This window comes from Leuciscus leuciscus (assembly GCF_965113295.1).
Source record: "Leuciscus leuciscus genome assembly, chromosome: 19".
Taxonomy (NCBI): domain Eukaryota; kingdom Metazoa; phylum Chordata; class Actinopteri; order Cypriniformes; family Leuciscidae; genus Leuciscus; species Leuciscus leuciscus.
The window spans coordinates 13,515,559-13,539,657 of NC_138743.1; the positions used below are offsets into that span (position 1 = coordinate 13,515,559).

General features: G+C 39.1%; 1 protein-coding gene across 2 annotated transcripts in view; it reads left to right on the forward strand.

Moving 5' to 3' along the window:
• The window catches only part of hmcn1 (hemicentin 1), a 95,359-nt gene that overhangs the window by 22,247 nt on the left and 49,013 nt on the right, over positions 1–24,099 (forward strand). For both annotated transcript variants that reach the window (XM_082147366.1, XM_082147367.1), the window contains exons 10-23: positions 399–520; positions 2,905–3,174; positions 8,511–8,652; positions 8,736–8,863; positions 9,068–9,181; positions 9,285–9,443; positions 11,221–11,415; positions 11,834–11,929; positions 13,928–14,055; positions 14,175–14,319; positions 14,994–15,106; positions 15,981–16,140; positions 16,316–16,484; positions 22,962–23,089. In XM_082147366.1, the coding sequence (XP_082003492.1) occupies positions 399–520; positions 2,905–3,174; positions 8,511–8,652; positions 8,736–8,863; positions 9,068–9,181; positions 9,285–9,443; positions 11,221–11,415; positions 11,834–11,929; positions 13,928–14,055; positions 14,175–14,319; positions 14,994–15,106; positions 15,981–16,140; positions 16,316–16,484; positions 22,962–23,089 (2,069 nt within the window). The remainder of the gene's footprint in view (positions 1–398; positions 521–2,904; positions 3,175–8,510; positions 8,653–8,735; positions 8,864–9,067; positions 9,182–9,284; positions 9,444–11,220; positions 11,416–11,833; positions 11,930–13,927; positions 14,056–14,174; positions 14,320–14,993; positions 15,107–15,980; positions 16,141–16,315; positions 16,485–22,961; positions 23,090–24,099) is intronic.

A 24,099-nucleotide genomic window follows, 5' to 3' on the forward strand; every position in this document is an offset into this window, starting at 1 on the left:
TAAAAAATAAATAAAATCATGTGACATATTATTACAATTTAAAATATGTTTTCTATCTTAATACATTTTAAGCAGCCATTACTCCAATATTCAGTGTCACATGATCCTTCAGATCTAAATGAATACTGTTTTTTTTATAGGAGGAAACCTTGACTAACTTTATAAGTGGAAAAAATGCTACATAGGTGTAGAAAATGGCTTTCAAATGATAGTGTTGAAGTGCCAGTGAACTTTATAGTTACTTGGTTACTAGGTCACTTAGCAGGCTCTTTTAATCCTGTGCTCAAGGGCCCAGTGTTGATAGTCTAATAATTTAAATCTTTGTAGTTTGTGTCTTTGGGTGTTTATTTGGGAAGCTATTTATTTTATATGGCTTTACATTTTCATTATCTTTTTAGGGATTCTGCTAATGCATCATGGGAAATCGCTCAGGTGTCCTTGAAGGATGAGGGCTTTTATGAGTGCATCGCCATCAGCAGTGCTGGAACAGGACGGGCTCAAACCTTCCTTGATGTTTCTGGTTAGAATGTCACCTTTCATTTTTAACTATATAATAGCCTGTTATTATCAGTAACATTAAAGCTACAATATGTAATTTTTTTCCCCGCTAGGGGTCACTAACCTCTTACAATAACAAAGGCGTAGATTGATGATGCAGTGATAAGCGGAATCATGGAACTTGCCGTCATGCTGATGGATCTAATAATGTTTATGGATGAGTGAAAACATTCATGTTTTTTAACATAATGTTTTATCAACAAAGTTCGGTAGGAGCACGTTCAGATAATTAAACACAGGTGGAGCACATTCAGATAATCAAACCTAATTAGACACGAGTGGAGCACACTCTGTTAATCAACCCAATCAACGAGTTAAGAGGTGTGTGTATATATACAGCAAACTTACCTCCGTTCGTTAACAGTTTAACAGCATCCCTCCACCACCCCATCTCCTCACTTATAGTCCTAAATACTCTTACAACAACGGAGGTTCGGGCAAAAAAATCCGAGCTCAGAGCCCCTCCCCCGGACAGCACGCCAAATAAATTTAAATTTTAAATTGTTAATTTCTCTGAATTTACAAATTCTTGGAAACATTTAGGATAATGTAAGTACAGAATTGAAAGAAATATATAACACTGTGCAAGTGGTTTTTGGATATTTTGATACAAATTCTTACATATTCTACCTTTAACAGACATGATGAGGTATACACTATTACAAAGTTGAACATGAATCATTTAATGTTTGCAAAGATTCAGGGAGATGCCCACCATTAGGAGAGCACTGAAGCATGCTGCCTTTGCTAAACTCTGTGCATGACTGAACGGTCAGGCATTTCAACCTTATACACTGCTGCGTAATAGATAACATATGAGGAATACATATGAGGCAAATTATTGAGATGTCCCACATCTGACATGCCTAGAAGCTCTCTCTCTCATATTTTCTCATGAGTCCACTTACCCTACACGTGTGTAAGTTCAATTCACCCATCCAGAATCCCAATGTGATCCACTCAGATTTAAGCATCCAAAAATCTGCCCTCATTTCACCCAAAGCGGAGAGAGCACCGGATTCCTCAGATGAAATGGCCCATTATAATCTTTGGTTTACTTCATGGTTTACTTCATGCTCTGTGCAACACATGTGTTGCCCATGAACAATCTCATGCATGCGAGTGAGTGGTTATGTGTTCAAGAAATTATTTTTACAATTCAGTTTTATGATGCTAGTTGCACAAAAATTACACAAGTTCAGCTTTAATTTTTTTGATAAAAGTTATTTGCACTCTAGCAGTAAAGATTAATATACATTTATATTCCTAACAAGTCTAAATTCATGTCTGTTTACAGTATATAATCCTTTGCTACCTAGACAGCATTTTTGGGACTACTAGACGCATGCAAATGCGACTCTTGTATAGTGCTTTGTGTACCGGAGTAACACAACAATATTTCTGCTTTCTCATAAGTGTCACCTACTGTCAGAAATTGAATTTTCATTTTCATTCAGCTCGTCTGCCATTTTTTCAGACGAATCGTATTCGAATATCGGACTGAATTTCATGCTCAAAAAATCTGTTTAGGTAGATAGCTCACTAGATTTTTTGAGACAGTGCTAATGTCCTCGTATCACTGCAATCAGATTTTGTACTTGGAAGACAGATTAGATTTATATTACTGTTCATTTCAATACAAGATAAATATTTCAATGTCTGGTTTTGTGTTGAACAAGGACTGCAAAAATAAACAGGACTGTATCCTCATGGCATTGTGGCGTTGTTGGAAACCTGACACCACACTGTCCCGGACAGTGCTTATACAAACTCCTTGCACAAATAGCCTCACTTCCTGTCCTCCAGCTCCTCTCTGCTGTCTTGGCTTTATGCTGAGATACAGCCTTAATAACACCCAGGGTTACCGTGGAATCTGGGAATCTGGCATTCCCCTTCAGCTCGAATGATCACCTAGAAGTCACATTTTTCTTATAGGTTCATTGTTGACGAAAAGTTTATCAAGACAGACATGTCTCCTTTTCCCTGTCCCATTTTCTGAGCTGTTTCCCCCGACTGTGCTGTCGCTGGGTCAGTGACACGATTAGTAGGAGTGACAGAGAAAACCTCCCTTATGAAATGTATGTGTCTTCTTGTATAAATTCCCCACTTATGCCCTAATCCACACATCTGTCAACACCCTCCCCGTTTCCCCTTCACATTTCAGACTCATTGCACAAACTGTCAGATCTGCAGAGTTCACAGACATCCAAAGACCTTATGAGAACTCAGAGAGGTCTGGAAAATAATTAGTGAATGTGAATGGATTCAAATTAGGCTGTTGAATTCAATTGCTCCAGGATAAAGAGATTGATAATCACATTTCCTTGACTCATTGTGTCTGTGCAGAGCCTCCTCCTGCTATCACAGTGCCCTCCAATGTGACAGCGTATCCTGGTGCAAATGTCGTTCTGACATGTCTGGTCACCAGCACGGTGAACTTTAACCTGACTTGGCAGAGAGGGGACGTGGATGCAAAATTGGACCATCGCATACAGGTCACCGCCAACCTGTCCTTGGAAATCCAGCGAGTCACTCCTGATGATGTCGGCTGGTACACCTGCATCGCAGCCAACGAGGGTGGAGTCTCCGCTTCTCGTGTGTACCTCAATGTGCAAGGTCAGTGTGTTTGTGTTTTTGAAAAAGCAATGATCTACAAAAGATTGATCATTACAACAGTTTTACTGTTGAGAGCAGCTTACTTGCATATTCGTTCTGCCAATGCAATCATATAATGAACTTTTTGCTCATTTTACTTCAATTCTAGTTATTATTTTAATACATGCAGAGAAAAAGCAATTCCCACTGGGCTTTTGGCAGTTCACTCTCCCGCTTCTCTCTAACACAAGATCTGTTTTCACTGCATCCTTTCTGTAGTATTTCACTGCAATATTTTATAGCACTTGTGAAAGTGATTTATGCTGGGCTTGCTCACTGTTTGCAATCCTGCAGTTTCCATTGAAACAGGCTCTGCGCCCCTTTCTTACACAGAATTAACAAGACTTCCTCTTACAGTATACAACGCTGGCAGATCACTTTGCTTTCTCTCACTGGGTAAAATAACCTTTCGTACAAAAGAAAAATTACAAATGAGATCACAAATGAAAAGAGAAATGGGCTTTTTAACAGAACAGAACTGAAGTTTAATTGGTCGTTCACAGAGAACGTGTTTTTGCATTCCACTGTGCTGCTTTTCCTTTGTTTTTCTGTGTAAGCATACTGTAGACAGATAAGTTTGACTGTTGCGCTCACCTCGCGTCTTTTGCAGCATCTCACAAATGACAGCGTTCTAAATACTAAAAAATGTTTACATTTGTGTTCTCTCTGAATGGCTCCTAAGAAAACGTCTCATAACACCCAACCAAAGATAAGTGAGATAAAAGACTTAGTTCGCTTGAGCTTCAGAGATTATTAATTATGTGACCTCACTGACCTAAGTGTTGCATATTGCTTACAGAATCAAGGCTTGTTTTCTGTTTCTCATACTGAGGCAATTTTTTATTAGTCATGCTCTGTTGTAATGAATTAAAAATAAGCTGTTTTGATTTGAAAGTATGTGGTTTGGAGGTAATATTGATGGATAGATGTGACTTTAGATTGTCTTTTATGAAGATTAAATGTGTCAAGCCCCTTGAGGGCTGGGTTTGAGTTTTATTAGCAGGAGAGCGGGAGTGACATTAACTGTATAATTTTACCTCATTGTTGAGTGATGAGTCTCTTAGTTTTCCACAACATTCTTTCCCAAGACCTGAGGAACGGGTTTTCCCTGCATCACACTATAATTCTCTTTGGCTCTGTCTCGGTTTCTGCCCTCTTTCTCTCTCTCTCTCTCTCTCTCTCTCTCTCTCTCTCTCTCTCTCTCTCTGTCTGTCTCTCTCTCTCTCGTTTTTTTTTTCTGCCTCAGTATAATTTTTTGTCTTTATGTCTCGAAATTCATCAAGAAGCTTTATTTACATAGTAGAAAATGCTTTGCTTGGCCAAATCATTTGTTACATGGAATACACATACATATACACACCATTTTAAAACAATAATTTAATTACATTTAAATTAAATAGAAATAATAGTATTAGCTCTAATTTTATAGAAATATTTCTGTTTCTCTCTGCCTGCTTGTCCCTGTCTATCAGTCTCTGCTTCCTTTTCCCTTACCCTCTATTTTTGTTCTGCTGCTACACTTTAAGCTACTTCGTAGTTTTTTTGTGTGTCAGTCTTTGGCTTTTTAAACAGCTGTCACTGTTGGACTGACACAGTGCGTGTGTGTGTGTGTGTGTGTGTGTGTGTGTGTGTGTGTGTGTGTGTGTGTGTAATCACCATCTGCTGGAATTCCTGTGCTGTCCTAGTCATTAGGGGCCCTTTGAAGCGGGACTGCTGACATAGTGATACCTGGCCAGTCCACAGAGTCATCTGCCCTAATCCAACATTACTTTGACCTGTACTGTCCACACACACCATTTACAACCCCAGTCCCAGTCAGATATACATGTCTGTGTCCCAGAGTCCAGGGTCCAGAGTCCCAAAGAATATTTAGCCATTTAATATTGGGTATTCAACTACTTTTGCTATTTACATTGCCATGAAGTATGAAGTTACAGTTTGAACATTTTGCAGTAAATATGTGTTAATGTCTAAACAAATATTTTGATATTTACTGCAGTTAAACTGTACTTAAGTGTATTTTAAGTGTCCAGATAGACCTTGCTGCCACAGGATTTGCATAGTAAAAATGTGTTTTAATCTGCATACAGTAGACATTCAATTTACAGAAACATAGTAACTGTTTGAATTACAGTAGCCTCAGGCAAAAAAGCGTAGATGACGAGGTGTTAGTGATGCTTAGCGTCAGTGAGTTGTTAAAATTTGGCCTTTAGGCAGACCAAGTCTATTAGAGTACAATTTAGTGACTAAGACTTGGGATAATTACAGCTTTACTACTAGACACAAAGTGACCTCTCAACGGCAATGCTTTGACTGCCTGAGCATGCAACACACAATGGCTCTCCCTTGCACAATAGACTCTTTTTGTCTGCCAGGTCTCGTTTTGGGTCCACTTTAATCGTGACAAAGTGGGGCTCTGGAAATTACATCACTCATCCCTGTCAAGCTTTCCATTCGAAATACAGTAGAAGACCTGTAAGTCTCTGTTACAATATTGTGTAATGTTAGACATATTACTGACTTGTAGCAGTGGTTTGCTCTGTTCCAAAAACCTAGTGATCTGCCTACAGAAGCAGCGTTTTATCCTGTTCCAAAAGGTAGGCAACTTATTCTGCATACTAAGGGCACGTTTACACGACAACCATGTACTAAAAAACGGAATCGTTTTCCCTTTACGTTTTTGAAAAGTTTAGCGTACAGACGATAACATTGTCAAAACGATCCCCGTTCACACTTTCCACGAAAATGACTAAAAACGCTGTATTATGCATGCTAGGCAAGTAGTTGGCGATGTCACTTTGTAAAGAAACACTACATGCTTATAGACTGAACACATAATACTCACGCGCATGACGTCACCATTTTCACAAATTCGCATTCTTGTAGTTTACAGGCGATAATGGTATTGTTCTCAAAAACTTGCACTTTGAAACCTGTATTCAAAAGGTTGTGTTTTCAGGCCCCCAAAACTCATTTGTTGTGGAAATGAATTTGCAAAACATAAAAATGGTCAGTTTTTTGTGTAAACACCCCCTAAAATATCTCATAATAGTTAAGATACCTGATATTCTAAGGCAGCATTGCGTGTATTCTTCACAGAGAAGACAATACAGTCAAAGTCAGTAGGTAGAAGACCAAAGGTCCAATCCAAGGTAGAAGACAAGGTGAGAGAAAGAGATAAACAATTTTTATCAATATTTTGGGTCAGGGTTAGCCTATACCTTTCAAAAGTTTGTGGTTAGTAAGATTTTTTTGTTTTTGAAAGTGTCTTATAAAAAATGTGCTATGTTTTTTTATGCTTGTTGCCATATTGCAGCATTTTCTTAGCAACATGCTAACGCCAAACTCTAATCCGAATAATCCGTTATAAGTCGAATCTCCCCGCCGCTATTTGAATGATTCGCAGAGTAGACCGTTCTTATGCGGTTCAATTTCAGTTCCATTTCACTTATGCTGTTTCATTTCTGTTAGCTAGTAAGCTGCCTATATAGGCAGATCTCTAGGTTTTGGAACAGAGCTATGATGTGTATTTCCTGTCTCTGCCAATGATGTCACATCCTGCTCTGTTGGCATATGGGACAGGCAGAGACCGGAGGTCAGAGAACAGTAGAGACATACATCAGATTGGCTTCAGCAGTGAGAAAACACTCTCATTCAGCAGGGGCTGCACATCATGAATTGATCAAGAGCATGCCTCTGCTTCAGCAGCTCAGAGAATCTGGAACCAATAATCCCACTTTAGTGTTTCTGTAAAAAAGAAGACTTGATAGGAGAATTGCTGTGAAATATGTTTGGCTGGCTTCAGAATCATATCATGGGTGTAAAGCAGGACATTTTTAAAAGGGTATTGTGGAGACCACATGTGAACATTACTTGGATACAGTTATGTTCTTTACAAACACACATCTATAGTTAAGATTATACTAATGACTATATATTTGTTAGTGAATGTAATTATTTTCGAAATATTTTCTAAATGTCTGTAAATCTCATCCAACTGTTTGATAGGTCAAATATTACCTGATAGATTGATAATAAATTTACTTTAGGACAGTGTTCTTTTTCACTCCAAGAATCTTTTTCACTCCAAGAACCCCCCAATTACAATTTTAATAACTTGTATGACTTTTTCTGGTTTAAAATCTGGTTAAAATAAGATTTCCTCAATCCTAAATCTTTCCTAAATCCAGGTTTTCTAAGGTGGTGGGAATCCTGATTCTTTAAAGACAAAAAAAACCCATTAAAAATGCACTTTAAAAAAAATATTATTTTAAATAATTTTGAGTCATCTTTAGGGCCCCTTTGAAGTTTGCTGAGGCCCCCTAGTCGACCCCGGCCCTCTGGTTGAGAATCACTGCTTTTAGTAAATTTGAGCTGTGTTTGTTTGTGGTATTGATAAGGTGTTGCCAGCAGTTTCTAAGGTGTTGTGAGTGGATTTTAGTGTGTTTCTATGCAGTTACTAGGGTATTCTGGCCCTTAGATATGGCTCAGGTAAGTATCTGTCTTTTTATGAACCATTTTATCCAACATAAACTCACTGAAAAAACACGCCTCTACCTACCTTTTTGCAAAACTCAAAAAATGAACCAATATATACAATTCACTGGTGGCAATAAAACACTAACAACTTTTATTCCTTTTCACACAAATTATGATTAATAAAGACTTATTTTCACACGGTTCTTTGCACAATATTGTGTTATGACCTCAAAACACTTTTACCAAAGCTCATGATTTCTAAAGCAATACATTGTGATGTTTGCATCACATAACCAGCTCAATATGTACAGTATAGCTTATCAAATCAATAAACTTGCTCGCTGGCTCATCTGATACAGCATTACACTTGTGATGCAGAGCTCTCGAGTACGATTCACAGTAAAAGAGATCAAAGACTTGAAGAAGCAATCTAAAATGGGCTTTTTAAAGCTTCATGTTTTTAATGTTGCTTCAGCAAAGGCATTTTTCAGTTAAGTTTAAGGTAGGGTTTAGTGTAGGTGGTATGTTATTTTTAAATGCGATAGAGCATTAGCCTTATAGTGCCACTTACCGCCGGACGTTTCATTTCCGAACTGCCACGATAAATACATCAACCAATGTGACAAAACGTTGCTAGATTCACATTCATCTGTTTCGGATAAAACTGAACATGCTTTTAGCTCACTGGACATTTCAGTTGAAAGTGTCTTGAAAAGTGCAAGAAGCATCTAAGTTTCATTTTGTAGAACTTGTCTTAGAAACAGCTGGTCCATTTGGTTATGTTATCAAACATCATGATCACCTCATTTTCATACTAGAGCCACCAGTGGTGACGGTTGACCCTCGGAACCAGACGTTCCGCACCGGTCAGGAAGTTTGGATCAGGTGTTCGGCCAAAGGCTACCCCTCACCCATGGTGGTGTGGATACACAATGATATGTTCATTATGGGCTCCAGCAGGTAACAAATGCAAGTCTTACTTTTGTCTCTATTTGTTAGCCTTTACTGTAGTGTTCCTAGCTTGTTGTGCTTTACTCACCCAGGCACAGAATGACCACTGATGGCACACTGGTCATCAGGAACACAGGGCCAAAGGATGCTGGGACATACGGATGCTTGGCGAGTAATGTGGCAGGAACTGACACTCAAACTGCTTTTGTCAGCTACGTCGGTCAGTAAAGAGATAAATTGTGTAACACCACTAAATGAAAGCAAAAAAATCCCAAACCAAAGGTCTAAAATGTTTTTTTGTTTTTTTTTTACTGCTAAACTTCTCACAACTCCAAATAAGTGAGACATTTGACTCATTCAGTCCCACCCTATGGTTATACTCTAGTCTTTAATTAAGTTTCCTGTGATCTTTTCCCCTATGTAGAGTCTCCACAGGTGACAGTCCCTCACTCTGACCTGCTGATTGGTCTAGGACAAACAACCATTATGGAGTGCAGGGTCACGGGAGTTCCACATCCTGACGTCCTGTGGTACAAAGGTCAGCTAGTGTCCTCCTAAACCTCTGGACATCCTACTGTCATTTATGCACACCTTCTGTTTTGGTACTGTCAGCCCTAATGTACTGTATGTTTGATCTTCAGGTGACATGCAGCTGAAGCCATCTGCAGTTTTAAGTATGGACCCTCAGCTCGGCACTCTGAGCATTCAGCAGACTCTGGACACACATGCAGGAGAGTACACATGTGTGGCGGTGAACTCAGCTGGATCTGCACAGGGGTACATCACGCTGGATGTGGGATGTAAGGCTATATTACACACCCTTTATTCGAAACAGGGTTCCCCCACCTCAAAAATCCTCTGATTAAATTACATACCAATTCCAGTAATCATTTAACATGTACAGTGTCATATACCTTGTGTTTGACTGAGACATTTAGCTGAACTTATATAGGTGGAGGGTGAACCAACTCCAGGGTAAGGCTAAGGAGATGTGCTACCCCTTTAAAAACACATTTAGATACATTTCCTTGAAATATATTATCTAGTTACGTGGCACCACACAACCTACACTTTTTTTTTTGTTATGATGAGAGGATTTGCCAGCGTGCAGAACTTCAACTCGCCACTGGACAAAAACAGAGTGGATTCTAACTTAAATACCTCTGATTGGCCATTGTGTTCAAGAAGCCAACAGATATGTTTGTGATTGGCTACATTAGGGTGGTCCTTATCAAGTCCAATTTTTTTTTTTTGGTGCAAAATGTTAGTGTCTTAACCTCTTAAACTGTTCCTTTTAACTTCAAAATTAGAAATATGCAAAAATGTTGACACAAAAATTATATTTAGAGGTAGCTCAATCATGTGGAAGATTGCCTATGTTAAGCTGTGCGGCGTCATTATGATATGCAAGTAATATTAAAAGTTGCTGCAAAATAACTACATTTTATTGAAATCAGAGCAACACTGACATGACAACAATGACAACAATCTCAAAAAAAGCACAAAGTTTTCAACAATCCCTCATTTCTGATGCTCAGCAGCCAGTGTTGACTTTTTGCAGTCTGGATAGATCCGTCGGTGATCTTCCACCACATGAAGGAGAAACTGCAATTGTTCTTCAGAGTGTGTGAGATAGCCATGGTATTCTTGAATCAGAGCCACTCCTCTCTCGGCGTGATCATTGACTACTTTCATTACATGTGTGGTTGCCTGTGCCTCCTGGTAATCTGCTTGATTCGGCCAAAGTTCCGGGTCAATTTCAAGGAACGTAATGTAATTTTTTTAACCAAAAAATGTGCTCTAAACCCAAACAATAACCAAGGTGATCATCAATAGAAATATGTATTGATTCCACCAGGAAAGGTAAATCTGCTAAACCGGGTCATGGATGGATTAATTTGGATTTAGTTTCTACAATAAGTAAACTGAGATATGTATCTAAAATATATATTTAGGAATATATGGAGCATTAGATGCTTTTATGGAGATTTTTGGGGAATTTTACTAGCCAGGTACAATACCAATTCAAATGATCTGTTTTTACGAAAATCATCACAATCTCAGAAAGTTTAAAGCTATTGAGCTACCAGTAATTATTATGTTACTGCCATAAAAATTGGCATGCTGTATTTTCTTATATAAAGGAACAATTTGAAGGGTTAAGAGCATGACAATTGGAGACTTTAAAAATAAGGACCACCCTAGGCTACATTGCTCAACGCTGCAAAAACACGTTGTAAATAGAAACCTTTTGACGCTTTCCAGAGCACAAACACAGAAACGCACCGAATTGTTTGGCAAATCTATTTCGCCAGTAAGCTATTATTGCGGAGAAAGCTAACTCTTGACCAGGAGTTATGGGCAGCTTTCCCCTCTAAAAGCAATCAGAAGCAGCAGCAGGCAGTGGTTTGAGTAAGAAAATTCCAAGCTAGTCTCAAGTCTGTGGCAAGGGGACGCCTTTTTAATGGCTGACATCTTTAAACTGTCTATTGAAGACCCCTACTGTATATATAAATGAATCAGACTACTGTTTTGTTCTTTATTAAAAGCTTTCAATCTTTTAACTGTATTCCACAGCTACTCCTCAGTTCACACAAAAACCATCAGATCTGTCTGCTGATATCGGCACGAACGTCACCTTGCCGTGTCATGCAAGAGGCCACCCAGAACCTCAGCTCTCCTGGAGACGAGATGACAATGTCTCACTCTTCTCTCAGCACCGCGGTCCCAGTACTGTCACTAAAAAAATTGATGGGGGCCTTTTCATCACCAGTCAGTGCCTCTCTTTTCCTTTTCTCTCTCTCTTGACCTGAGTTTTTATCAACAAATAACTACTATTATTCTTAATTTTTATATTATAATATCATTTACTTAACACAAGGAATTTTTTAAGAAATTCAGCACTGGATGCACTTAAACTGTTAATATTTTTTCTTTTCTTTTCTTACATTTAATTTTAAATTTTTGTATATTTTTTTTAATTTATAAAATAGATGACTGAAGAAAGAATATTTTCAGAGAAATTCAGCATTGGATGCTTTTAAACTGAAAATATATATTTTTTGTGTGTTGCATTTAGTTGCATTTCTTAATATTTACTTTTCATTATTTATAAGAAGATACAAGTAGTGTTTTTATGAATTTTACAAATTGCAAAGGTTCATATGATTCTCTGTCCTTTGCCTTTTAGACCTCTGGGTAGAGGATGAGACCACCTATGTGTGTGAAGCTCAAAACCACTTTGGCAAAATCCAGGCGAAGGCCAAAGTCACTGTCACTGGACTCGGTATGACATCTGAAATATATTCTGCAGTTATGACTGAGGAGTTATGTTTCATGTTTATGCTGATCCTTCTGTCAGCAGCTCACTTGAAAGAAGAAGCTGGTGTGGGATATTAATTGTTTTGCACTTCCTTTATCTTAGTCACATGCACATTTTCTTGGCCTGAGGCCCATAAGCTTTAGTTTGCGATGTTTGGGTCCAAATGATTTTACAGTAAAAGGCTCAGGAGTACATGTGTTTCTGGTTAAGAGAGAAAAGATGCAATAATAGAAGGCTTAGTTAATCACCAGACTTAGTTCAAATTCATTATCTGTGGCGAGGGCTATACCGCACCAGATGTGAACACTAAAACATCCATAATTGCATTGCAATGTGAATACTTTGGTTATTTGATTACTTTTGTTCAGTTATATTGTAGATGTTAGATGGGAGTGTATTTACATGTGCGTGGCAGCAGAGCTTTTGAGAGTATAGTGGGCATGTGTCAGCTTTGCCAATAGCGAATCAAAGGAATTCAGGCATCCTTTAATACTTTTGTCTTTGATCAAAGAGCTGGAAGCCCAGCAGTGGCTCACAGTACATTTCTGGCATCTGCATAAAATGCCCTTATTTACATGCACCTAAGAAAATGGCTCATTCCAAGGTTTTTGAAGAAAGCTGCATTTTGAACATCATTTCATCATATGGGCTGATTTTAAGCCTGATTTTAGCAAAAATTTAAACATAAAAAGTAAAACATATGATAACATTTTGTCAGATTCTGACCCCCTGCTCTTATATATTATTGGAGTACATGTTGGTGAACTTTAGTAGGTTTAATTAATAATCCTAATGTGTATATTACAAGAGAAGGCATTTTTGATCAATACAGTTTTCACTGTGACTTATAAAAAGACTGGAGGCTTCCAATGATAAGTATCATACCAAAACTTCATCAAGGGTCAGTTGGTTTTGTCATGATGAAGAACACTATGTGAGATCAGAAGTGTCTCTTGTGTAAGCGTATCTCTGTGTGTGAGGGAGTGACTGCGTTTTTGTGGTCCTGTAAAAACAACATAACATCGAGTTGAAGCTAAAGGTCACTAATGAGGTCTCACAGCGTGTCTCAGCCGTCCCATAATTCTGCTCTGCTGAGCCCTAATAACCTGTGACACTTTCTATATGTAGTCCAAGGTATCCATGGAAATTTAACAAGCAAAACAACAGAGGTGCGGCCAGTCCACTGAGTTTTCAGTGCCGTTGTTTCCAGTGGAGACTTAACCATACTCTGTCTGATTGAATTAGGAAAATCACATTTAATACGATCTGGTTTATTTAAAAAAAAAACATCTTGCTCTTCATGAGGATAAATCATAGGATGCATAATACCTCAGGTTTTGGTGTAATGGCTCATTATTGTCAGTGTGGTACGTGTACGGGGTAAACTTTTTGAAACTACCCTATTGAAACTATCTGTAGCATTCTCATATGCACTACCGTTGCAAAGTTTGGGATTGGTAGGATTTTTTTTGAATGTGTTGAAAGAAGTCTCTTATGCTCACTAAAGCTGCATTTATTTGATCAAAAATACAGTAAAACAAAAGTGAAATAACTGCTTTAATGTATTTTAAAATGTAATTTATTTTCAGCAGCTTTTACTCCTGTCTTCAGTCACATGATCCTTCTGAAATCCTTCTAATTTGCTGATTTGGTGGTTAACATTAATATTATCAATGTTGAAAACAGTAGCTTGATTTTTTTTATGTGGACACCATGATCATTTAAGGATTTATTGATGAATAAAAAGTTAAAAAAGAACGGCATTTATTTGAAATAAAAATCTTTTGTAACATTACAAATGTCTTCACTGCCACTTTAATCAATTTAATGCAGCCTTTTTGAGTATTCATTTCTGTAAAAAAAAAACTCACCCACCCAAAACTTTTAAATGTATTTGTGTATCTGTAATACTTCCATAATACTGTATATATTACCATCCTAATATGTGAATTTTGTGTGCAGTGTCTCCTTTGATAGCTCTGAGTCCCACAGTGGTCAGTGTGATAGAGGACCAGCAGGTCACTCTCCCCTGTGTCGTACTAGCTGGAAACCCCCTTCCTGAGAGACACTGGCTACATGACAATGGCTTGGTGAGTTAACACATGTGCACACACATAGGCCCTGAAGTCTGTGCATTTCATGTAGTCATTAAATATTTTTACAGTCACAATTATTAAATGTGATTTAAATGTGTGCTTGTGTGTGTCAGGTTACATCAAGTCCATATGTGACCGTGAGGCGTGATGGTAGTCTACATATAGAACGGGTCAGTCAGCAGGATGGGGGGCAATACACCTGTTTGGCCGAAAATGTGGTGGGATCTAGCAACCGCACTACCATACTCAACGTCTACGGTAAGACGTAAAACAAATACATACACAAATAATGAAATACACTATCATTAAAAAGTTTGGGGTTAGTAACATTGATCAAAGTGACAGTAAAGACATTTATAATGTTAATAATAATTATAATAATGATGAAAATAAATGCTGTTGTTCTTCTGAACATTCTATTCTCAAGGAATACTGAAAAAATTTGTATCACGGTTCCACAAATATAAAAAATATTTAATCAGATGTATGCTTTAAAAGACAATGAAGAATCATGCCTGTTGTAAAGGACTTATTTTCTGTGGTTCCAGACCACTATGACATAGCCCAGTCTTCTGTTTCCTCCCTTCCATGACTGTATATAATAAGCCTTTATTTCCCTCTGCTCCACAAAAGATGCCTTCATCATTCATTCATTTGAGAATTAAAAACAGAACCAGCAGTGTGAGCAGAGCACTTCTGCAGAGAAATAACAAAAGGACAAAAATTCTCATTTTTTGAATGCAATCAGTCTTAAGTAAGCAGTCTACATTCACTGATGGAAAGTCTGAGTCTACATTATTAAAGGATAGAGTACATGGCCTGTACAGTATCCTAAAAACTGTTAAAATACCTTCTGTGCAGTGTTGCACAGGTTAGTTTTTTTCTAAATCTTTCCTCATACTAAACCAAGTGTTTCTACATTTTCTCTCCAGTGATGCCCACTATTCAACACGGCCCTCAAGTATTCAGTACTATTGAAGGGACGCCCATTTCTCTGCCATGTCGTGCACATGGAGTCCCCAAACCAGACATCACTTGGTCTAAGGTACATGTGTCTCATTTCTGTTTCTCTCTCTTTTCTCTCACACAAACAAATGATCATACAATTAGGATTTGGACAGAAAATAATTTTTTTTTAGGGTATTGACTTTGATGAAACGCTTATCTGGTCAGAAAAACAGCACTTAAACTTTTTGGCACAGAGCTTATCATGCTCTGGTTTCGGTTTTTGCTTAGGGTTTTAATTTTAAAGGCACACTATGCAAGATTTGTACCTTAATATAACAGCTTAGAAATCATTTCGATGGTAAACAAACTCGTAGTAGGGCGAATAATCATCGAATCAAAACCTATAGCAAAGCCACTGGCAAAACCTGCAATGCAGGTTTGAGCGGTGGCGCCCCGCAAAATCTCGCAAGAATCACGACTTGCTTTACGGCACGACGTCACATACATCAACAACAAATGAAGCAGCCTCTATGGAAGACACTATCACATATTTCAGACGTGAATCATGGCAGAGTCGACGAAGAAAACGAAGAAAGCGCGGTCGGAAGAGTCAAGGAAAAGAAAACGAGAAACTATTTACGACAGTAACGTTAAATACGAGTACTCCACAGTGACTCTAGGGGGTCGCTGTTTGACAAAAACGGAAACTGCATAGTGTGCCTTTAAATTAAATTTTTTATTGTAAAAAATAAAAAAAATAAAAAAATTGTTAGCATATATTAATGTTAGTGATTGTTTTTCTTTCAAAATCCTAAAACATCTGATAACATTATTTTGTTAGGTGCTCATTTGATATTTTGACTTCTCAAATATGTACATACAAAACCACTAAAATTGCAGGTCAGTCTCACTATTTCAGCCTTACATTGCACCCGTATGTTGCTATAAAATGAATGTGTGATGTTTTTCAGCGAGGGGAGTTGCTGGATCTGACCGGCAGTGTGTTTTCTCTGTTTGAGGATGGCAGTCTTCACATTGTCTCCCCCAGTGGTGAAGAGTTTGGCGAGTTTGTGTGCACAGCCACAAATGCTGCTGGATACACCTCCAGAAAGGTCCAGCTCACCGTCTACGGTCAGAGCAGCTTGATCTACTTACTTGTCTGATCAATTTTACCGGTCCTCTGAGGTTCTGTGAAACTGTAAAATGTCTAATGTTTTTTTGCTTTGTTAGTTTCCTTTGTATTAGTTTGGTGCATCCAATCTCACCCTGCTGTACTTGCATACTGTATGTCTTTGTAAATGTGTAGTGAAGCCTAGGCCGAGCGGTGTAGAGATGCAGAATAACTCAGACAAGCTGTTGGAGATGTCGGTAACAGTGGGTGAAGATGTCACACTGCCGTGTGAGGTGGAGAGCATACCTCCTCCCATCATCACCTGGGCCAAAGACAAGCAGCTCATCTCTCCCTTCTCTCCCAGGTAGGGCTGTAGTCAAGACCACCTTTATCGAGTCCAAGACAAGTACAAGACCAGGACTAGTCGAGTCCAAGTCAAGACCGAGTCCAAAAAGGTTCGGACAGGAAAAAAAAAGTCTGCTAAAAAATATAGCCTATAGAAATTAAATCATTATGTGATAATGAAATAATGAATGATTTTAATTTTATTTAAAATAATTGACTAATTCAAAGAACAACAAAAAAAATATTATATAGGCCTAAAGGAGCACACACATTCATTTCGATTGTCTGATCAGCCTCACATTCTGTTCCTGTCAATCATACACGCAATGTCAACAAATTAAACTGCATGAGGGAGGGCCGAGCCAACTCACACACACACACACACACTAGAGGTGCGGATAAACCGCAGATCGGGCGGATGACATGACGAAAAATTATATTTTAATTAAATTCGGGCAGGTGGCGGTTGAACCAATCAAATGAAAAAAGTTTGCCACTAAGCAAGCCTGCAAGCTATGAGCCCAGCTGTCAGTACTACTGGAGGAGGCCTAAACATCTCATAGAGGAGACTGCCTGGGTTATTTTGTTTTGATATTTGCTATATTTTAAAACAGCCAGTCATTGGAGCCAACCACTCGTGGAATAGGCATTTAAAAGAGAGGCAGATTATGGAGTGATATGACTCAGAAATTACATCGGGCAATGTTCAGATGTCATTCAGCGAGATGTTCAGAAGAACGCAAGAGCTAAACTTCTACAAGCTCAATAACATCCACAAAAAAACAAAAAAAAAGTCTGAAAACTTTGCCCATTAATTAGATGTGCAAGGCAAGCAGGCAAGTTTTCGGGTTGTTATGGACAATTAAAAAAGTGAATATTCACGTTGCACTAGCGGTGGACTTTCAGCGAGTTTATTTAAACATTTATTTTTTAAAGAGCCGTTTGTGAGTCAAAAGGCTCTTTTCAGTGAGCTGAGTCAAACGAGCCAGCTCACGAAAAAGAGCCGAAATGCCCATCGCTAGTCATTAGGTGGCCAGTATTTCACTTTCCCTCCAATAATATTTTGTTTTAATATCGCATTAATATATGTCTTTATAACATAATAAAGACACTTGGACTCGGTCGAGACCAAAAGCCATATTTGGCAAGACCAGTGGCCGAGACCGAGACAAGTCCGAGTCCGAATACCAGCGAGTCCGAGACCATAGAAAAACGGTCTCAAGACCGAGTACTACAGCCCTACTCCCAGGTATCAATTTTGCTTATGTCTCTGTGTTTCTTCACAGATTTCAGGAAGAACATTTCAAGGTATTTGTGAAAAATACACAAATACTTGGGATCTTATTTATAAATTAGTAGGATGTCAACGTACAATAATTTTCTGATTGTTACTTTACATAATTTATGAAATGTCCATATGCATGGTAAATTTTCCTAAATGATTAATAAATAATCTTCAAAAAAGATTCTTGCAGAAATTCAAAATCTGATCATACATAATCTAAATATGACCACATTCTAAGCATTCAAATGCTCTTGTGCATGTAAACATAGTCAATCATTTATTGCTTAGACTACTGTTCAAAAGTTTGGGGTCTGTAAGATTTTTTTTTTTTTTTAAATGAATACTTACTCAGCAGGGATGCTGTAACGATGAGGCAGGAATGAAGCGGAGAGAGAATCCACATGCAAGCACTACTTTAATAAAACAAACATAATCCAGGGCAAACAATGGAACTCAGGACAGGAACAATAAACAGGAACAAGCAACAGCTACAAGCTACAATGACCAACAAACAACAACTGAAGCAAAGAGGTTTAAATACACAGGCAAACAAGCTAAACAAGATAACAAGGGGGCAGGGCTGATTAGAAACACCCGGAGAGACTAATAAACAAGAAAAATTACAAAGGACTACAAAACATGGCACAGAACAGGAAATAACAAAAGTCCACACAAGACAAGGGGAACACAAGACAGGAATCATGACAGATGCATTAAATTAATCAAAAGTCACTGTAAAGACTTTAACATTGTTATAAAAAAACTGTTTAAAATGTATCACGGTTTCCACAAAAATATTAATCAGCAATTTTTTTCAACATTGATAACAATAAGGTTATCAATACCCATTGATAACAATAAGGTTATCAATACCCGGACTCTGTTCTTATCATTCTCGGAGACTTTAATCAGGCAAAACTCACACGTGAGCTGCCTAAATTCAAACAGCACATTACATGCCCCACCAGAGACAATAATATTTTGGACCATTGCTACACCACAACAAAGGATGCATATCGCTCCGTCGCCAGAGCAGCTCTAGGACTTTCCGATCACTGCCTGGTTCATCTTCTACCAACTTACAGGCAAAAACTTAAAACTGCTAAGCCAGTAATAAGGACTGTAAAGAGATGGACCAACGACACAGAGCAGGTCTTACAAGCCTGTTTTGAATGCACTGACTGGAGTGCTTTTGAAGCTGCTGCCAGCGATCTGGACGAGCTCACAGAGACTGTAACATCATACATCAGTTTCTGTGAGGATTTATGCATCCCTACCAGGACTTACTTATCATTCAACAATGATAAACCATGGTTCACACCAAAACTCAGACAGCTTCGTCAGGTCAAAGAAGATGCCTACAGGAGTGGGGATAGGATCTTGTATAATCAGGCCAGGAACACATTGACAAAGGAGATTGAAGTGGCTAAGAAGAGCTATGCCAAAAAGCTGGAAAACCAGTTTTCCTCCAACGACCCTGCATCAGTGTGGAAAGGCCTGAAAGACATTACCAACTACAAGACACCATCCCCCAGCATCGACAGCAACAAGCATCTTGCAAACGAGCTGAATGTCTTTTACTGTAGATTTGAGACCCCCGATCAGACACCCCATACCCGCCCTGACCATCTCTCTACACAGCCATCAACACCTCCAGCCATCCCCCTCCCCTCCCACCCTGCACTTCAGATCAGTGAGGATAATGTGCGTCAGATCTTCAGGAAACAGAAGAGAAGGAAAGCACCAGGCCCAGACGGTGTTTCACCAGCCTGTCTGAAAACCTGCGCTGACCAGCTGGCCTCTATCTTCTCACTGATCTTCAACAGATCCCTGGAGCAGTGCAAAGTCCCTTTCTGCTTTAAACGCTCCACCATCATCCCAATCCCGAAGAAACCAAAGATCACAGGACTCAATGACTACAGACCTGTTGCCTTAACATCTGTGGCCATGAAGTCATTCGAAAGACTGGTGTTAGCATATCTGAAGGACATCACTGGACCCTTGCTGGACCCCCTGCAGTTTGCCTACAGAGCAAACCGGTCTGTGGATGATGTGGTCAATATGGGACTGCATTACACCCTACAACATCTGGACAAACCAGGGACCTATGCAAGGATTCTGTTCGTGGACTTTAGTTCTGCCTTCAACACCATCGTCCCATCACTGCTCCAGACCAAACTGACCCAGCTCTCTGTCCCTAGCTCCGTCTGTCAATGGATCACCAGCTTTCTGACAGACAGACAACAGCTAGTCAGAATGGGCAAAATCACGTCCGACAGCCGCACCATCAGCACCGGTGCTCCACAGGGATGTGTTCTCTCACCACTGCTCTTCTCCCTGTACACAAATGACTGCACCTCTAAAGACACCTCTGTCAAGCTCCTGAAGTTTGCAGACGACACTACTGTTATCGGACTCATCCGGAACGGTGACGAGTCTGCGTACAGACAGGAGGTGGAGCAGCTGGCTCTTTGGTGCAGTTATAACAACCTGGAGCTGAACACGCTCAAAACAGTGGAGATGATCGTGGACTTCAGGAGAAACCCCCCTGCACTCCCTTCACTCACCATCATGGACAGCACTGTGACTGCAGTAGAGTCATTCAGGTTCCTGGGCACCACCATCTCTCAGGATCTGAAGTGGGACACTCACATAGACTCTATTGTGAAGAAAGCCCAACAGAGACTGTACTTCCTGCGTCAGCTGAGGAAATTCAACCTGCCACAGGAGCTGCTCGTACAGTTCTACTCAGCTGTCATCCAGTCAATCCTCTGCACTTCCATCACCGTCTGGTTCGGCTCTGCTACCAAAACCGACCTCCGTAGACTACAGCGGATAGTTCGGACTGCTGAGCGAATCACTGGCACTACCCTTCCCACACTCAAAGTACTGCACTCATCCAGAGTGAGTAAAAGGGCTCGCAAAATCACTCTGGACCCGTCACACCCAGCACACTCTCTGTTTGAACTGTTACCGTCTGGTCGACGCTACAGAGCACCGAGCACAAAAACAACCAGACACAGGAAAAGTTTCTTTCCCCAGGCCATCTACCTCATGAACACTTAAATGTTCCCCTACTGTGGAACAAACATGTGCAATACTTCCCTCAGACATTTCATAATAGCACCTTATAACTTTATATATATTTATAATTTATAATCTTTTTATTTTATTTTTTCAATTTTAATTTTTTTTTTAATTTTTTTTTTTATTTTTTTTTTATTTTTTTTTTTTTTTATTTTTTTATTTTTTTTATACCTGTTACTTGTCACTTGTCTTGTCACTTTGTATTGTATGTGTACTGGAAGCTACTGTCACCAAGACAAATTCCTCGTATGCGCAAGCATACTTGGCAATAAAGCTCTTTCTGATTCTGATTCTGATTCTGATTCAATAAGAAATGTTTCTTGCATTTCTTATAATGACAACATACACTTATGAGCAAAACATTATGAACAGTTACAGGTGAATGTCGTTGATCATCTCCTATCAAGGCCACATATTAAGGTCTAGGTACTGTAGGTTAGATGGTAAGCAGACAATCAGGTCCCGTAATCAACGTGTCGGATGCAGGAGAAATGGACAGGAATAAAGATCTGAGCGACTTAGACAAGGAACAAATTGTTATGGCAAGGCGACTGGGTCAAAGTATCTCTGTGTGTTGCTCCTTGTCACCAGTGGTGAGAATTTACCAACAGTGGTCGAGGAGGGACAAACCACAAACCAGTGACAGTGTGTTGGGCGCCCAAGGCTCATTGATGCACAAGGGCAACAAAGGCTATCCTGTCTGGTCCGAGCCAACAGAAGGTCTACTGTGGCACGTCACACAAAATTTTAATGATGGTTATAGGATAAATGTGTCACAACACAATAGTCTGTATATTATATTCATAGGACAAATCTATCTGTAAATTTTTGTTTATAATAGTATTCAACTCTATATTTATTCAGTACATATCCATGTTCTGCACTTATGGAACCACTGTATATCCTGCACTTGCTGCTATTGCACTTCTGGTTAGACCTAAACTGCATTTTGTTGCCTTGTACCCGTACTCGTGTAATGACAATAAAGTTGAATCTAATCTAATCTAATCTAATCACACTCTGCTGCATATCAAAGTGCCTATTATGCCACCATCGAAAGCACCTACACTAGACATGCAGAACTGGACCTTGGAGCAGCGGAAGAGCGCCTGGTCCGATGAGTCCTGTTTTCTTTTACATCATGTGGATGGCCATGTACATGTGAACCCGTTTACCTGGGGAAGTGATGGCACCAGGATGCTCTGTGGGACTAGGACGGATGAGGGAGTGTCAATCTCTGGGCAATGTTCTGCTGGGAAACCCTGTGTCCGGTAAATTTGACACGTGCCACCTGCCTATACATTGTTGCAGAACAGGCACATCCCTTCATGACAATGGTGTTCCCTGGTGGAAGGGTCCTCTTTAAGCAGGATAATACACCCTGCCTATAACTGCATATATTGTTCAAGAATGGTCTACGGTACATGATGAAGAGGTCAAGGTGTTTCCCTGGCCTCCAAGCATCTGTGGGATGTGCTGGACCGACATGCTGCTAACATCTTGGTGCCAGATACCAAAGGACACCGTCATGGGACTTGTAGAGTCCATGCCTCATCGATGAGAGAACCAACTGCATATTATGCAGGTGGTCATAATGTTTTGGCTCATCAGTGGATGTTTCAGCATATCAGAATGATTATGTGACACTAAAGACTGGAGTAATGGCTGCTGGAAATTCAGCTTTGGCATCACAGGAGTAAATTACATTTTGAAATATACTGTAGTAGAAAACAGTTGTTTTAAGTCATCGTGCATGATATATGCACAAAAAAGCTTGTATGCATTGTTTTTCAGTTGGTGTACAGAATCAAATCTTATTGTGCATGCATTTTATAAAATAAGACTTGTATGCTATTTTTAAACACTATACATCTTGTATGCAGGTAGCTTGCTTTTCTCTGCATTGTTTTTCAAGGACTGATGTTTACTTTACAGCCTAGAGGCAGAAAGACTGCGGTCAGATAAAAATTACACAGTAATTAAACTCTCCTTTTTCAGCTCAACATGAAAGTAAACAGAGGGATAATTTCGGAAGCTTCTCTGTAAACTGGGAGCACCTGTGTGTTTTTACACACAGTATGCCAAAGAACAGTTAGTCTTACATTTTAACCTCTTCTCTCATAGACACATTCAGCTGCCATCAGGCTCCTTGAGGATCACAGAAACACGTGTGACTGACAGTGGCATGTACCGGTGTGTGGCTACAAACATAGCTGGAAACTTCACTCAGACAGTCAAACTCAGCGTTCTAGGTAAGAGAAACAGAACACATTTATTTACTTTGATGCTCTCACAATTCATGCTTGCAATTGAAATTTGTTTATCAAAGCAACAACAGTTTTATGTTATGCCATATAAGTTCTTATGAGCACACATCAGCCCGGAGGTGTTAAAAAGCAGGTCTCATCTGTTTAAATGAATCACTTTGCCACATTGGTCTTGCGGTGACATCAGGCTTCAATCAGTCGTATTTTAATATACATCATGAGTTGATATCAAGTGCTCTGTTCGTACCCACAACTATAAAATAAATTTTGACTGAAAACCCCATGTAAAACAATGCTGCACGAGCATCATTAAATGACGCAAACATTTTTGCGCATTTGATAGTCAATTACACATCACACACCACATTAATCTCGGTAAGTACTTCCATGTGACAACGTTTCACACATGTCAATGTGCATTTTCCCAGAAAAGCACATATCTGAGCACTTTCGTAATTAGTTTTCTGCTCAGTGTAGTCCATGCTAAGATAAGTACCATTTACTAAGTACCATTTTTATCATATAAGACACAAATTAGAGTTTAAACATACATTTTACATGTTTGAAATACGATTTTTGGATTTCAGGTACTAGCTTTTTTATATTTGGGACATGACGTGTTTTCTGTGCTTAAAAGTTAGCGGCCTCCTGTTAACCTAATTATTATCCATTCAGTTGTTTCAAGTGTTTGTACATTTGAATCGTATATTATAATATATATATACTGTACATTGTTGATATATTTTTCACATTCGTGAGATTTTCATTGGAATTGCCTGTCAGTTCTACCCGGAGGAATCGTATTATTATTTATTTTTCTTGCTTCTTTACCATCACAAAACCTTACGGTACTATCCGAAGGGTTGTTAATGAGTGACAGTGGCTCACAGCTTGATTGCCATTTTTTTCCCACTGACTTGTCAGCTGTGTCCTTTTAATCTTCTCCAGTACAATGGTCATGAGCCTGTCGTTTTTGGGCATTAAACATCTGAGAA